Here is a 14,612-nt window from a genome sequence, read left to right on the forward strand (position 1 = left end):
AACATTCTAATTTGTTGGATCGGATTAAAAAACACGAAATAATAAATTAGAAATAAATAATTCAGTTGATAATATGATTCTATTCTTAATTACAAAATAAGCTTTTGTTACTCAATAAGGTTTTGACTATTATACCAATCGCTAATATGAAAATCAATAAGAAAGAATAGAATGGAAAAAGTTAACAGCAAATCCATTTTTAGTCTGCTGGACTTTCACTTTTACTTTCGGTCTCCGAAAAAGGCTTAACCTTAGTATCTATAATATCTCTAGGACCTTTACTTAACTGATGACATCAAGGGAATGGTATAAGATGCGTGTTAATTGCTGGAATTGTTTACTTTAAATTTCTAGACATTGTGACGAAGTAGCGCTTTCATATTCCTGAGCTTTCATTTAAGAAGAAGAAGAATAGTAATAATAATAATAATAATAAATAGGAAGCCGCTATTTCATCGTACGGTGATAATAGCCTGACCGTGTGTGGGAGACTATTTTCACCGGTGGACGATATTCACCGTACGGTGAAAATCGCCTGACACACTATTTTCACCGTACGGTGAAAATCGCCTGACACACTATTTTCACCGTACGGTGATAATGGTATCTGGGTAGCTAACAAACTTTGTGGCGTTTGTCTGTGTTGAACCCATGACCTCAAGAAGTCGGGGGTAGCGGCTCAAGATAGACATAGAAGATTGAAATCACTCTTTCTCGAGTTGTGAATAGCTCATACTCATACAGTAGAGCCAGAAAGATCGCGGGTTCGAGAACCCATCGCTGCCACGAAATTGGAAAGCTTCATCGGTAACCGTAACTTATTCTGAATCCGCCACCCGCCTGTATTATTATAGCTTTGGGAGGCCTTCTGAAAGCTCACTGTGCCAAATATTCGCTCCTAAGAAAAATACAACCTTTAACTACCCCTAATAGGAAAAACAAACGACCTCTAGCTATCCCTAATAGAAAAAAAAACAACCCTAGGACTGCTTTGCACTGGCTTTCAGTACCTCACAAATCAAAATGGTGGCCGAGAATCAAAACAATGGTCAAATTAGGAAATTTTTAACTTTCACAAATCTATCAAGGTTTGTTCTATATATGATGACGAATTGAATAAATAAACGTCTGACAAAAGGTCCAAGTGAAAATACAAATTGAAAGAAATGCTATAACGAGGAGCTTTCAGGAGGCCTCCCTTGTTCTCTGCAAACTTTTTCTTTTTCTTTTTAACTCGTCTGCACGCAGGAAGAAAATGATGTCGGGTCGAATTCTAATGGTCTGGATGCTGAGACTCATACGTCACAGTTAGTATCCTGGCTTCTGATTGGCTAATACATACGGTGAAAATAGTCTGTCAGGCTATTATCACCGTAAGGTGAAAATAGTCAGTCCGTAATAAATAATGTGTACCCTCGGTTTCAAAGTTAATGATGGGCTGATATGATGTACATCGCGGCATGCACATATTTTCAGGTCTAACCACTCAAATTGTTAAGGATTCATTGTTGTTCCTTGTTGTAATGAATATACTTTCAAATCACCACAAAGTATTGACACAGTATTGTCATGATAAATCAAGTTAATTAAGCCCATAATTAATAATTGTGTTGGATTACCAGACCTGCGAATATGTACACGTTGGGACATTGCCATCACAATAGAAATACATAATGTTGTGATAAATTAACAAAGTGAAAATATGACTCTCAGAAACTCAGGATTAGTAATCCACCCCTACCCCCTTCCGGATTATATGTTATTGAAACTAAAAAACTTCCCAAAGTCTTGGAGAGAAGTTCTGAAAAAAATCCAATGTAGGAACCTGGTTGCTAGTCAAAACATTGGTAAAATTATTCCGCTCATCAGGGATCACTTTTTTACGAAAGTACCAGAATTACCACTAAACATGATTAAAGTGTTAAGGAAGGGGTCCCAAGTAAGGTAGCCAACTTCAACACTTACAAGACATGACGATGTTTGGTGATATTACAATTTTTTTTCAAATAGACAAAGCTGATAACGGCCAAGTACTCATTTTACACTTGAATACAGTGAGATAATGTGAGTAAAAAGCCTTTTCCAAGACTTAACTATGCACTGTTCAGAGCGGGACTTGCACCCAGGACCTTCCGATCCAAAGTCGAATCTCATACCACAAAACCACACGGACCACACAAACAGAAAAGCCTCTTTTACCTATGACTTGTTGAATAACCACAGAATCACAGGCCATTTTCCACAGACACCTTGCCAGGTAAATTTTGTACAAAATGCCAAACAAGTCATGATTTTGAAAAATGTCAAAATACAGGAAGCAGACTAAGGGAAGGGAGGGCTCTGACTGTCACCAGATGTAGTCTTATAATCATAACAATCATTGATCAAGACAGTAATTTTAATTACCACAGTTTCACAGGTGTTAAGTTTGCTGATGACGTGAGGTATGAAGAAGTTAACTCAAACTTTCTTGACTTCTCGTATTCTTCTCTTTTTATTTGCCATTCCTCAAAATTTTAGACATTTGAAAAATATAAGCCTTTTTCTTTTTTTTTACTGTAAGGGGTAAGGGGGGGGGGGGGATGAAAGGCAATACCTCTATCACATTAGGACAGTCCATTTAAGCACAAGGAAAAAAATAATATTGATCTCTCCTGATTCAAAGGCAAGTGACTTACACTTAAACTGGTATGTTTCAGCTTGCCCAAATTTTAGAGGTGCTAGTTGATCCCAGGATTTACTTTGTGTCTAAAGACTTTAGTCATCTCTCATACCTTGGAATATTTCCCTTTCTCTCTTTCCACAGAATTCCCCAAAAATTAATTTTGATGTAAACCTTTTGCAAAGCCGTACTGCATCCATAGGATCCTGATTATTCTGCAGTTTTACCTGATGGTTTAGAGAAATTGCCACGGAGTATTGACCACTTTTTTGTAGTCTCCAGCTGCTTTAGTATCATCTCAATACAATTTGGCGGGGAAAAGTTGAAGGGTGAAAGTAATAGTGAGAGATGCCTTTGAAGGAAGGCCAGTGGCTTATCCCTGCCAAAGGGAAGATGACCTGGGGTTGGGCCTTGAGTTCTCGACTTGTCATTGCCAGCGTTTACCTAACAAGCAAGTTTTGGATACGTATGTATAGTATAGATCTATATATATATATATTCAATCTTTCTCCTCCTCCTCCTCCCCTTCATCATCATCATCATCATCTTCTTCTTGCAAAATACTCACTATAACTATAACTTTGGACCTTATGATGTTGATGTTAAAGACTGTCTTTTTTTAAATAATTATAACGAGATTGAATTTAATCCTTAAATATAACAACTGAATTTCTTTCAAACCACGTTTTCTCTCATCATTTATCTGGTTATAATTACAAACCTAAGTGTTTTTCAACAAGAGAGTAGTAATAGTGCTAGATATTTGAGTTTCATTGAAACCTGATATACATTGTTGCATAGCAGCCAACTGTCTTGATCAAAATTTGGCACAGAGGAGCAAAGTTTTAAGATAATATAAAAAAGATCGGACTGTTTATATGTACTGTATGCACATGACGCTTGCATATCAGAAGATTATGCTTTTTTCACTAGCAAAATAAAACAAGGAACACAGAAAGCACTACATCTAGATTATATTATGGCGGAAAACAGACTAGATCTGAAATCATCTACTTTGACAGGCCCATTTTTGTCAATTTTCATCTTTTATCTACAAATAAGTGTCATATATCATTTTAAAGCTTGAAATATGAGGATTCAGAATTTGTAAAAATTATGAGCAGGAGACAATTATGTAACTTTAAAACGTAGGTCAATCAATGGTGACCCTGATTTACATGGAAATGCAAAATGAAAAGAAATGTTAACAATCTGAATTGACAAATGACTCAAAATACATGTGCACAGGTCCAATTCCGGCGACAACAGACGTGTTGTGAATATTTACCTATTTTCTACACATATTTTTATTCATTTATCATTCAATCGTCGGAATTTAAGCCTAATTTTTATTCAAAATGGATGTGAAGTATATATTGTTCCTGATTTTTATATTTATTAGTATATTTATAAGCATAAATGGTGTTTTAGCCTGTGATTTTACTGCCAAAATAAGCCTATCGATAACTTATACTCCAGAGACTCTCCGATCCCTCCAACCCGTGTCACCCCCACCACCCACTATTGACACATCGTTTATTAAAGTAAGAAAGAGGGGGAGAAAGGGAGGAATAGAAACAAAATTTAACCGACGGCCTTTTCGTCCATTTTTACCCTGTGTAGTGACAGGTAATGTAAGATCACTGAAAAATAAAATTGATGAACTGTTTTCACTGTGTCGTTTTAATAGTGACTATCGTCAAGCCTCCATAATAGCGTTAACAGAGACTTGGCTATCTCCTCACATACCATCATCATGTTTTAATATTGAACAATATTCACTATTTCGAGGAGATCGGACTAATGTAAATAAACGAACTGGGGGTGGGGTGTGCACATATATTAACAACAAATGGTGCCACCCCAATAACTGTCAGATAAAGAAAATGTATTGTGACGATTATATTGAATTTATTACTGTTTCGTCACGACCATATTACCTACCCCGGGAATATACTCATGTCATCATCATCAACGTCTACATTCCACCATCATCAGACAACACCACAGCGAAAAATATTTTGAGGAAAGAAATACAGGACATTCAAATTAAGTCACCCGATGCCGTATTGATGGTCACTGGCGATTTTAACCAATGTAACGATTTTACTCTCCCGGGACTTCATCAATACGTGGACTGCGAGACAAGGGACAAAAAAACATTAGATTTATTCCTGTGTAATATTAAAAATAGTTATAAATGTTTATCCCGTGCCCCATTAGGTTTATCTGACCACTGCATGCTCTTGCTACTCCCCACCTACCGCCCTGTTTTTAAACGTGTAAAACCAGTAAAGAAAAGTGTACAGATCTGGAACGGAAGTGTGTGTGAAGATTTGCGTGGTTGTTTTGAATGCACTGACTGGAATGTTTTTATCGAATCATGTGATAGTGTGGATGAGCTGAATGACTGTGTGAGTGAGTATTTAAAATTCTGTGAACAGCTAGTGTCTTGTAAAAAAGAAATAAAATATTATCCTAACAACAAGCCTTGGATAACAAAAGATCTAAAACTTTTATTGAACCAAAAGAAAACTCTCTATACTAGTGGAAACAAAAAAGATCTGAAAACAAAACAAAAAGAGATAAAGAGGGTAATATCTAGTTGTAGAGACAAGTACAAAAATAAAATTGAAAAATGCTTTTCTTCTGGGGATATACGGGACACGTGGCGGGGGCTTAAAACCGCTGTGAACTATAATCCAAAGCCCACGATTATATCAGAAGATATCGACATTGAAACTTTAAATAAATTTTATTCACGTTTCGACACAGCAAACAAATTTGATATTGAAAATGAAAAACATAAATTAGACAGAGCTTTGGAAGATGAAATGGCTGTTGAGGTCAGTGAAGAAGAAACGAGATTCGTATTTTCGAAACTAAACGAGAGGAAGGCTGCTGGGCCGGATGGATTGAAAGGAAAACTATTAAAAGAATGTGCCCACCAGCTTTCCCCCATTTATACACATATTTTTAACTGGTCCCTCCAATGCGTTTCAATCCCTGAAATTTGGAAAACTTCGAAAATTATTCCTGTTCCAAAAAAAGAAAAACTTGAAACTATGAACGATCTCAGACCTGTTGCACTGACTTCAATAGTCATGAAATCTTTAGAAAAACTTGTTCTTGTTAAAATTAGGAATCAGTTTATGCCATTGAGTGATAGTCATCAATTTGCTTACAAACCAGGACGTGGCGTAGAGGATGCCATTTTGCTGTTTACAAACAACATCTACAGGCATCTAGATCACGCTAGGAGCTATTGCAGATTGCTTTTTGCAGATTTTTCTTCAGCGTTCAATACAATGCAACCTCAGTTGGTTGTTCAAAAATTGACTAGTCTGAATTTAAACAAGTATATAATTGCTTGGGTGCTCGAATTTCTTACGGAGAGAGCACAATATGTTCAATTAGGGCAAAACAAATCTTCCTGTATAACTACAAATACTGGCGCTCCTCAAGGTTGTGTATTGTCTCCTGTATTATTCACAATATACACGAATGACTGTAGAAGTCAAAACCTGAGTGTACCTTTAATAAAGTTTGCAGATGACACCGCTCTTCAAGGCCTCATAACAAATGGCAACGAAGTGGCTTATAGGCAAGAAATTGATAGATTTGTGTCTTGGTGTGATGCCCACCACCTAGAGCTTAACATAAGCAAGACAAAGGAGCTAGTGATTGACTTTAGGAGAGTGAAGGAACCGATAGAACCGTTAAAATTAAAGGACCAATTCGTCCAGCGAGTTCCTCACTACAAATACCTTGGTGTAACGATTGATGACAGGCTCAAGTGGGATGAACACTTGAAAATAATTAGGCATAAGATGTGCAGACGTACATATTTTTTATCGAAACTCTCTCAGTTTAGAATAGATAAAACCCTCTGCACATTATTTTATAGAGCAGTAATCGAAAGTGTTTTGTCATTTTGTATAACAGCTTGGGGAGGCAATTGCTTAGCAGTGGAAAGGAACAAAATAAATTCAAATATTAAAAAATCCATTAAACGCTATATAAATGATGTTGACGATGTAGATCTTTTATACGAGAAATTTTGTATAAATAAAATAACTAAAATATTAAATGACCAGTATCATCCACTAAGACCATCAATTATTATGTCAGAAAGAAGTGGTCGCCCTTTCTCTATTTCAACGAAAACAGAGAGAAACCGAAAATCTTTTCTGCCGTCCAGTATTAGGCTTTATAACAACAAGCAATAATCATTTTATATAATTATTTCTCATTTTTACTTTTTAAAAATATAAATATTAATTTATTAATTTATTTGTTTTGCAATCTTTTCAATTTTCAATTTATAGTGACAGTTTTAACTATTTTACAGTGTTGAAATTATTCATATTATAAAGCGCAGCTCTGGTTATAGAGCTGCTCCTTTTTTATATATATACATCCTATTTCCATTGTATTTTTATCTTATGTGTAAATTATAACACGTCTGTACAAAAAATTTCCTTTTTGGGATGCAATAAAGTATTATTATTATTATTATTATTATTATTATTATTATTATATTATTATTATTAAATAACAAACAGAATATTTTTTGTACTTTGTATCGAAACTAACTTTATTATACAACAAGGGGGATAATTACATGAGACAAATAACGAAAAAATATTTTTTGTAATATTTTAAACTTTCATTTCAAATTTGAAAAAAAAAAGGTCCTTGTTTTCAATTATATTGTCAAAACGAATAACAATAACCAGGAATAGATGTCTGGAGGATCCTCTTTTACCAATCACACACTCTGCTCTGCACATACAGATAAATATGCAGGAAATATCTTCTAAACAAAGACAGAAATTTTTTTTTAAATTTTTGAATCATACAAACTGTAGTTAATACATCTAACTTTTGTTAAAAACAAAACATAAAGTTAACTTTAAATGGAAACTGTTGATTCACTTACCTCAATTGATCCATTCTAAAAACGAAAGTAAAACCTTCGTGTCTTCAAAACGCCACTATCGGGCATAAAGGAGCAAAATTTTGCCACCATTTTGCTACCACAGCTCCAGGATGAGTTGATCTATCAAAAACAGCAACTATAATCACCAAATCTCAATTAGATTTTGATCTATTGTGTTGCCCATGCAGAAAATGCTTTTCCTGTCATTATTGTGTTTTCCGCCTTATATACCGCGTTTTTAGGGTCATGATGGTATTGTTGGTTAGGGTGTCCTGTTTTAGCTCTTTGAATAGTTGGCCGCTATGTTGTTATTACTGCTTTCTTAGTGAATACAGTTAGATATGAGATCGTCCTAGAGTAAGATCAGAGCATGTTTGTACAGGGGCTGAAATCAAATGCACAATTAATTGTTCTCATCAGCTTGTGTGCTTCTAATGGGAAATACAGCAGATGTCATAAGTCTCAGACAGAGAAATAAAAAATAAAATAACAAGAGCAATCTCCTGTGATGGTCTTCTCAATTTTGAACAAAGTCTCAGACCTGACATCAATGACGATGGCCTCGGAAAAGGCTCTCTTTACTCATAATCTCTGACCATACTCAGATGTAAAATGAGTACCTGGCCGTTAACAGCGAAAACAAGAAATTGTAATATCGCCAAACAGGCACCATGTTTCATTCTACATGTTAAGCATTGCTGTTGGCTAGTGATCCCTTGTAAACCACTTTAAGCATTTTAGTGGATTTTGCACTATATACAAATGCTCATATTTGTAGATTTTATTTATCACACTGCAGCTTATATTCTGCCCATGTCTATTTCAGAGTGTTTGAACAAGATAAATGTATACAATAAAGAGGCATTCATGAAATCCGTAGAGAAGAGACCTAGCAGTCGAGGTCTCATTACAGTCAGTAACCATTCCAGCTGTATTGATGACCCTCTAATGATGAGTATGTGTCAAGGATAGACTGTCTTCATTTTTTTTTGTTTTGTTTAGATACGATAATAATAAGGGAGGAGCAGCCCTGAATACATTATTATTAAAATATGAATTATATTTACAATTATTGTAATCAAGGAGAAGTTTATATAGAGCAATGAGAAAAAAAGAATTAGGACATGCTAGTTGGGGTGACTTTTTCTTTCTTTTTATTCTTTATTTAAAATTTATTTGTTATTAAAAAGTGTTATGGGCGATACATATATCAAGACCAATTTTGTATATATATACATATATCAAAAATTGGTCTTGCAGTTGATAATTTAATTTTGTAATTAAAAAAAAAAAATCAAAATGTCAGTCGTCATATGACCGTGTGGAAGTCATATATGGACCTGCACCAGAATATTGATAATGAACATAATTAGGCAATGACAGAGTGGCCAACCTTCCCGATTATTTCGGGAAATTCCCTAAATGGATCCACCGTTCAAGATGTCCCGAAACTGCGTTTTTTTTCCCGAAAAAAAAACCATAGTAAAAAAAGAAGAATTGCGAATGAAAATCTGTACGAAAGTTAGGGTCTCCTCATCAAGCATGCCACCTGTCCAATTGACTGACAAGTTCTTGCAAAAATGCAAGAGATCCACCATGGATAGCTTGCATTCAGAAGGCAAATAATAGCAGTAAACAAAGCCGGTTATCATGTACATAGTGTAAAGAGTATTGTAGTGATGCTGTGGTCTCAATGTGTGTGTAGTTATTTAGTTTTAAATTGTCAAGTCATATTTATTAATAGAATAGAGGCTGTGACTTCTGCACCAAATTCAATAGAGGGCATAATGCACCTCCTAAGCTTGGATAGAGGATACATATGTCAAAAGTTACCCCTTTCACTTCCAAGGTTTACAGGTATGTCAACTTAATGTCTGTTTTCATTTTCATTCTTTGTAAAGTATTAAATTAGTATTAGGCTGTGTATTACTTCACGCTTAACATTATTGTGCGGTAACCAAAAATTTTCCCTAATTCAGTTTCTGAAAAGTTGGACACCCTGCAATGACGTTGTTTTGGAGTTCATAGTTTAATTGTGTATGTCCTTTTCTTTAAACTTATCTGACAGTGAGTGGTAGTTTGAATCCAAAAACTGCTGATTCACTTCTCTTTTACTTTCTTTTATTTTTTCTTTCTCTCTCTTATTTTATTTTACTTGCACCGACTTGTGTAACTTGCTTTTTTGGGTAAATTTTTGTTGCCAGTTTCAATTATTGCTCCAACGCACTATCCTTGTGAAGACATAGTGGTAATTTTTTTTAAAAATGTTAATATGAGCAATGCACACATGACAAGAATGAAAGATTTTGATTGGGTTAATTATGCAATTAGATTGGGTAAACAAATAGAGTATATTAAAATTTTAAATCCTCAATTTCTTTTTAAAATGCATAAAGATGGATTTTTTCATGATTTTTTAGACAGAAAATTTAGATGATCTTTAATATTTTTGTTTTTAAAGATCAGAGATCGAAATTTGATTAATTTTTTGACTCTTTGTTTAAATATCCCATCAGGCAGGTTGTTGAAATTGCGGCAGGCCTTCAATTGGGATTCTTTTGTATGGACATCAGCAGCGAATGATGTTGCTTTTGGCAAGAGGTACTTTTGGAATGTATTTTTCTCCCTGGGTAAAGTTTTCCCCATTGTAAGAGGCGACGGCGTCTACCAGAAAGGAATGGACTTCATGGTAGAACAGCTGGATCTGGGGAAATGGTGTTTTATTTTTCCCGAAGGTATTCATAATACAGAGCCTTGTTGGATGAATAGAGTCTCAATATGGCTGTTATTTAATGATAATCCTACACAAAAGCAAATAAACATTGTTTGCCTATATATAAGTTCTAGTACGTAAACTTGTTTTTGTTTTTATTTTTGTTTGTTTTCTTGTCATTACTTCTTTCTTCTTTAAAAAAATTTTTTTTTTTAATTTGAAATACAATTTACCCAGTAGAATGGGAAAAGAAGGGAACTGTATTTTGATTCCTTTTTTTTTTTGTTTTTACTATTTACTCTCAAGGAAAAATCAACGTCACCAATGAGTTTATGAGGCTAAAATGGGGAGTTGGGAGGCTTATAGCTGACTGTAAAACAACTCCAATTGTTTTGCCCATATGGCACGTTGGTAAGTTTTATCGATACATTTGTTGACTGTCTCCCTAAAACAATCAAGACAATAATTTTGATGAGGAACTTTAAATCATTATGATGATGATTATCATAGTAATATTCTTAATAATAATAATAATAATAATAATAATAATAATAATAATGATAATAGTAATATTAAAATATAATGGCAATATTAATTACTTTAATTACAAGGGCACCAGTCCTTTTTAACATTCGAAATTTTATATAAGCTATTACCAGAAAATCATTTTACTACAGTCATATTTTATATTTTTGATTGTATTTATTTATTTATATTATGGATGTAAAACGCCTAGAGCCTGTTGAATTGGTGTAAGGCCTATACAAATGTCATTTATTAATATTAGTTTCTAAATATGGAAGTTTAAACAATAAATATTTATCTTTTTGATTTCAATACATGATTTTTTTTTTCATCTTCTTCTAGGCATGGACAATATCTTGCCAAATAAAAGGCCATACATTCCTTTGACTGGAAAGGTTTGTATTTTTTGGTTTCTTTTTTCTCCCGCCTTTTTAAAGGTTTAGGAACACATAACTGTTAACTTATTTTAAAAAAAAGAAAGGTTTAGAACAACGATTTTTGTAGTTTTCTATATCCAAACATGCTCAGAAAATAAATAAATAAAATAGAACTTCTCTAAATTTTAGGTGTATTTAATTAATTAATTTATTTTTCAAATCTGGGGCGTTGCTAAGGATAATAGAAAAAAAATTTACAACTGTGTTGTGGTTGCAAGAGTGCATGAAACCACAAGTACAGATTCAGGAAAGTGGATTCAGAAAGAGTGCTGATTTTATGAAGACAATAAATATTCCTCCTTTTCCAACATTGCCTTGCACAGGAGCGAGACCTCAGATATGAGATAGATAAACAATGATAATACAGCACATTTTAAAACTTTTTGTATGCTCAATGCCCTTTCACTTTCACAATTTTTCATTTACTCCCTTTCCAGACTATTTGGAATCATATTTCTAATTCATGCATTTCAATCTAGCTGATTGGCGTCTTTTTCAGCACTCACAATATTTATCAATGCCTATAGTCAGGAACACATTCATACCTGAGTCGAATAGGGTAAAACTACTTTGTGACTAGAGATTTGAGACCATTATTTTTCACCCTGTCACTGACCGTGCTTGATCTTTTTTGAATTTGATATGAGATACTTAAACGCTCAGCCACTGACGATTTATTAAAAACTTACTCTCAGTCCTCCCCTGAAAATTGTTATACCCGAGTAGGACTACATTTAAAACATCAAATTTGTGATTTATAAGAAATGTCCAATATCACTATCAAATGGAATCTAATATACATTTAATAGACCAATTTCTCCTTCCCTTCTAGAGAGTCACTGTCTTGATAGGACAGCCCATTGACTTCACAGAGGAAGTACGAAGTCTAAAGTCATCAAGAAGAACACCTGTAAGTAATAGATAGCAACATATTTGCTCTCTCTCTCTCTCTCTCTCTGTCTCTCTCTCTCTCTTTCTCTCTCTCTCTCTCTCTCTCTCTCTCTCTCTCTCTCTCTCAGTCTCTGTCTCTCTCTTTCTCTCCCTCCCCTCTCTCTCTCTCCCTCCCTCTCTTTTCTCTCTCTCTCTCTCTCTCTCTCTCTCTCTCTCTCTCTCTCTCTCTCTCTCTGTTACAATTCTCAAGTTTTTGCCTGTTTTATTTTCAAAATTATTATTATTAAAAATATTTTAAAATTCCTGTATAAAGTTCATGACAGTGTTGAATAGAAATTCTTCAATTTTTTTTTCTTCATCACTTTTGCTTATGTTTTTTATGGTTTGCTTTCGATGTATTAAAAAAAATCATCATTAATCAATTTGATAAATTTCAAAATTATCCTTTAGACTAATTCATAGTATCCCATCCTAATTTTTCATTCTTTGATCTATCTTGCAGAGAGAAATGAGAAAGTTTTTAACTGACAGAATTGAAGATGAATTTAAAGTATTAAAGAGAAACGCAGAGGCTTTGCATAATGGAAAGGATCAGTGACAAGGAAGCGTTTGATAGTGTATTAAAACATTTTATTTATTATAAATCCCTATTAATAAGGTGACCTGACCTTACATGAGACCTGCCTACTTGAAAATTTAAAAATTCGTAATATTTAGGAGGTAAAAATCCAAGTCACTATAACTAACTTCAAAAAATCAACATTTTACTCGCACAAGGGTTAGATAACACTTCAAGATTCTTATAATTATGTTGTCTGGCATCAACGTTAATTTTCAATTAGTTTTAACGAGTTAGAGATGCTTGTGAAGCTCTGAATTTGGAGCCAAGATTTCGTAATTATACAAATTTTTTTTGTAATAGTAGGCAGGTCTGCCTTCCATGTAAAAGAAGAGTAAAAAAAGCTTCAATGAGACACATGTTCATTGACAGCTTGTTCTACTCTGAAAGTTTAAAATTTTTACCATATATAGGATCCACCGTCTCAAAACGGCATTAGGTTGGGGGCAATTTATATATCAAACATTGAATTCATATTCACAAAAATAAGTTTTAGGTTAAGTTTGTGTGTTTTGTTGAGAAGTATTAATATTGCTTCTTAATGTGATTAATACCTGAAATTTACATATCTGGTCATTTTAAATCTAAAATACCTTTTTTGGGCCTGTTTCACCTTAACACAATACTGTTTTGAGGGGATGAGTCATATATATATATATATATATATATATATATATATATATATATATATATATATATATATAGATACACACTTTGAAAGAGTGGAGCAGGGGGGCCGATTTTCCCTACATTTATGGAATTCTTCAGTAAATTAAAAAAGCTTCAGTTCATTTTCCAATCACTGGGCAAGCTGAAGTCAAAAGCTTATGGTAGGTGAGCCGATTAGATAGCGAACCTTCATCCGGTGAGCCCCAAGATACAAACCTATGAAAGTTAAATCACACTTGACCTTAACCCTCTCCTTACCAACTATAGGAAAATCGTCACATCCGTTACGATACAACCAACATATTTCTTATTCAAATTTCATTTGTACATCATAAAATTTAAAGAAAATGAATAGTGTGTTGTAGAGCATGTTTTGTTAAATAAATTATGTATGGCAAGAACTTTACTGCTATTGTGTTTGAGTGATAAAAAATATATTTTTGTGTTAGCTGAGTGTGACGTTTTGGGGAAAATCCTGAAAATGGCTGGTAAGGAGAGAGTTAACTGGAATGTCATGTCATGTATTATTGAAAAGTTTGTAAATAATTGATGTCCATTTACTGGAGTCCAGTATTCAAATAGGAGGCAGTTGATGTGTTTTCATATCAGTTCATTAAATTTGTGCCCCCTGAATTGGCAACGCTGGTAGAGGCTTGAACATATGTTACAGTGAGTGACATAATCAGTTGGATGGTGAAAACATTTGAACGGAGATATTGCCACGTTCAGTTAGAAGGTCAATTTTTATCCAAAATGAGCTCTTGTCACAAACGATTAAATCAACTCTTTTTGTGCACCTTCTGGAAATATCAAAGCCTAATTTCACTTCCAAATATTTTTTACAACGAGTCAAGATGAAAAAGTATGAAATTTGAGAAAAGTAGCTGGATGCTTTTCCCATACATCAGACCGTATCTTCATAAAAAATCACCCGATTTATAATGCTCTGGTGAGCATATTCCTTCAGAAAATGCAAAAAAATGAAATCCAAAATTTTCACCTTCCAACTGATTATGTCATGCACTGACACATATTATTGTCATAGACTTGTTGTTGACGGCAGCTGTGAGTTAAAGACAGTGACAGTTTTATCTGATGATAGATGACCAAGATTCTACTGAAGTATCTTATGATTCGAAAATTGGATAAAATGA

General features: G+C 33.9%; 2 protein-coding genes across 5 annotated transcripts in view; one reads left to right on the top strand and one right to left on the bottom strand.

The window, feature by feature from the left end:
- Window positions 1-14,612, bottom strand: part of LOC144975196 (actin-related protein 8-like) — a 407,315-nt gene that overhangs the window by 202,632 nt on the left and 190,071 nt on the right. The gene's annotated exons all lie outside the window — the stretch shown is intronic.
- Window positions 215-13,424, top strand: LOC144975191 (tafazzin-like). Of its 2 annotated transcripts, XM_078919008.1 has the most exons (9): window positions 231-306; window positions 2,011-2,257; window positions 2,807-3,128; window positions 8,431-8,559; window positions 10,121-10,339; window positions 10,624-10,728; window positions 11,185-11,237; window positions 12,112-12,189; window positions 12,673-13,424. In XM_078919008.1, exons 3-9 carry the CDS (start codon window positions 3,011-3,013, stop codon window positions 12,766-12,768), a joined length of 798 nt encoding a protein of 265 aa, XP_078775134.1. In that variant the 5' UTR covers window positions 231-306; window positions 2,011-2,257; window positions 2,807-3,010; the 3' UTR covers window positions 12,769-13,424. The 2 variants fall into 2 exon arrangements, with proteins under 2 accessions (XP_078775133.1, XP_078775134.1); XM_078919007.1 differs by lacking the exon at window positions 2,011-2,257 and having other exon boundaries at window positions 215-306.

The sequence above is a fragment of the Berghia stephanieae genome, chromosome 6, assembly GCF_034508935.2.
Source record: "Berghia stephanieae isolate SIO BIC M18660-M18661 chromosome 6, UCSD_Bste_1.3, whole genome shotgun sequence".
Classification (NCBI taxonomy): domain Eukaryota; kingdom Metazoa; phylum Mollusca; class Gastropoda; order Nudibranchia; family Aeolidiidae; genus Berghia; species Berghia stephanieae.

What these genes read in the sequence shown, in the direction of transcription:
- LOC144975191 (XM_078919007.1), top strand. Translation starts at nt 3,011, where the DNA reads ATGCCTTTGAAGGAAGGCCAGTGGCTTATCCCTGCCAAAGGGAAGATG. An exon ending in GTGTTTTATTTTTCCCGAAG is followed by an intron (nt 10,340 to 10,623) that starts GTATTCATAATA and finishes TTTACTCTCAAG; the next exon opens with GAAAAATCAACGTCACCAAT. An exon ending in AGTCATCAAGAAGAACACCT is followed by an intron (nt 12,190 to 12,672) that starts GTAAGTAATAGA and finishes TCTATCTTGCAG; the next exon opens with AGAGAAATGAGAAAGTTTTT.